Below are 2743 nucleotides of genomic sequence, written 5' to 3'. Positions count from 1 at the left end.
CCCCAGCCTCATTTTTCTCTTTACAATTATGAGGTTGTAGGACATGAGCTCTAAGGTCTTCATCTGCTTTATGTTTCTGTAATTCTGTGACACATACAGAAAGCAACTCAGAAGGGACTGGACAGGCCAGGGAGGAAGGAACAGAGGCAGAGACTGAAGACACATTTCCTGCCTTGAGGAGCTCAGGCTAGGCCCCTCAGAATGAATGGTAACTGGAGTTTGAGGGCAGGAAATTCTTTGTAGGTGGAGGTCATGAGTGATGCATTATAAGGAAAGAGTCTAAAATTGAGGCTTCCTTGGAAAGAGCATGTTGAGAAAGCAGCAGTGAGAATCTAGTCCAGGAGGCAGGAAGACCTGCACCATGTTTCTGAACCAGTTAACAAGATATCCTCATGGGGAGGGGGCTGGGAGTGTACCGTGTACCTACCACCGCTCTCTGTATCCACTACTCCCTCCCACCCTCTAACTCCCACCTGGCCCTTTCTCCACCATCGGGGCTAGAAGGGTGGCACCCCACAGCTCGCCTTTCCCTCATTTCTCTCCCACAGGTGGCTCTGGGCGACCCACATGGATAGCTCCAGCAATGCTACCATGCCCCGGGGTTTTCTCCTTCAGGGCTTCTCCGAGTTCCCACACCTGAGGCCTGTGCTCTTCCTCCTGCTGCTGGCTGTGCACCTGGCCACCCTGAGTGGGAACCTGCTCATCCTGGTGGCAGTGGCCTACATGCCCAGCCGGCCACCCATGCTGCTTTTCCTATGCCAGCTGTCAGCCATCGAGCTCTGCTACACGCTGGTGGTGGTGCCCCGCTCCCTGGCCGACCTGGCTGCACCCAGCCTTGACGTCGGCAGGGGCAGCCCCATCTCTTTTCTGGGCTGCGCTGTTCAGATGCAGATGTTCGTGGCGCTGGGTGGGGCCGAGTGCTTCCTACTAGCCGCCATGGCCTATGACCGCTACATGGCCATCTGCCACCCGCTGCGTTATGCGGCTGTAGTGACCCCGAGGCTGTGTGCACGACTGGCCCTGGCCTGCTGCCTCGGGGGACTGACAGTGTCCCTAGGGCTCACGGTGGCGGTCTTCCACCTGCCATTCTGTGGCTCCCACCTGCTGGTGCATTTCTTCTGCGACATCACAGCGCTGTTGCACCTGGCCTGCACACGGAGCTATATGGACGAGCTGCCCCTACTGGGCGCCTGCCTGGTGCTGCTGCTGCTGCCCTTGGTACTCATCTTGGCTTCCTATGGCGCCATCGCCACCACCCTGCGCCACAAGCACTCCCCTGGAAGCTGGCGCAAGGCTGCCTCCACCTGTGGCTCGCACCTGGCCGTCACCTTTCTGCATTATGGCTGCGCCACCTTCATGTACGTGCGGCCTAAGGCCAGCTACTCCCCGCGGCGGGACCGCACACTGGCGCTCATCTACACCAATGTCACGCCGCTGCTCTACCCATTCATCTACAGCCTGCGCAACTGTGAGGTCACAATGGCCATCCGCAGGGTGCTGGGGCGGTGGCTGCTGGGCCAACCCCGGGGTCAGACTGTATGAACCCTGACAGCAGGCAGGGCCAGGCCAGAGTAGGCAGCTCTACTCCCTAAAGTTTCATCTACAGGACATATCATCAGGAATGCCCCCCGGGGGGACTCAAGGACCGGATTCAGGAAAGAATCAGGAAGCGTGTCCACATAAGGAGAGCCTGCCAGCAGTTGCTCCATCCTCCACCCCTCCCTGGAGGAATAGCCAGAGACAGTGTGGTATGGCACCTGAGACCTGCCTCTAGTGCAGGGGTGGGCAAACTTTTAGACTCGAGGGCCACAATGGGTTCTTAAACTGGACTCAGAAGAAGGAGCTGTGGCCGTGTTTCCCGATGTTGCCATGTTAACACTGCTGCTGAAGGAGCGGAGGGGAGAGCAAGAGAACCCTCCGCTCTTTCGGTTCCGCGGGCTGGATAGAACAGCTGAACGGGCCGGATCCGGCCCGCGGGCCGTAGTTTGCCCACGGCTGCTCTAGTGCTTTCACAAGCACTGCTGAGTTCTTCCCAACCCTGGGGCCTGCACGGTGGTGGGCTTGCAATGATGTGGGAAGCAAAATGCATGACTGCAGAGAGCTCGCAGACAGGACAAGTATGTATGTTCAAAAATGTTCATGTCAGCACTGTGTGAATCAGCAAAAGATTACAAATTGTTTAAATACCAGCATGTGACTAAATAAACTATGATTTATCCCTATAATGGAATCCTATGCAGCTGCCAAGAAGAAGGGGGGGAAAGGGAGGGGGAGGAGGAGGCAGAGGAGAAGAAGGGAGGAAGAAAGGGGAGGAGGAAGAATGGGGAGGAAGAGGAGGAGGAGGAGGAGGAGGAGGAGGAGGAGGAGGAGGAGGAGGAGGAGGAGAAAAAGATCTGTGGCATAAATAGAACCATCTCTCATATATATTACTAGAGGCCCGGTGCACAAAAATTTGTGCACTCGGAGGGGAGGGGGGCGGTCCCTCAGCCCGGCCTGTGCCCTCTCGCAGTCTGGGACCCCTTGGGAGATAACAACCTGCTGGCTTAGGCCTGCTCCCGGGTGGCAGAGGGCAGGCCCAATCCCTAGGTGCAGCCCCTGGTTGGGCTCAGAGCAGGGCCGATTGGGGAGTTGGGGCGCCACCCCCCGTCATGCACAGAGCAGGGCGGATTGGGAGGTTGCGATGCCACCCTCAGTCACACTCAGGGTAGGGCCAATTGGGGGGTTGGGGCACCGCCCCCTGTCA

General features: G+C 57.9%; 1 protein-coding gene across 1 annotated transcript; it reads left to right on the top strand.

The window, feature by feature from the left end:
• Window positions 1-567: 567 nt before the first annotated feature.
• LOC308526752 (olfactory receptor 10AC1-like) lies at window positions 568-1542 on the top strand (the record flags this gene model as incomplete). Its single annotated transcript, XM_081101987.1, has 1 exon — window positions 568-1542. One exon carries the CDS (start codon window positions 568-570, stop codon window positions 1540-1542), a length of 975 nt encoding a protein of 324 aa, XP_080958113.1.
• Window positions 1543-2743: the final 1201 nt, after the last annotated feature.

The sequence above is a fragment of the Myotis nattereri genome, assembly GCF_964212035.1.
Source record: "Myotis nattereri genome assembly, chromosome: 11".
Taxonomy (NCBI): Eukaryota; Metazoa; Chordata; class Mammalia; order Chiroptera; family Vespertilionidae; genus Myotis; species Myotis nattereri.
Note: the sequence above shows the minus strand (reverse complement) of the source record. Positions and strands in the feature narration are given on the sequence as shown.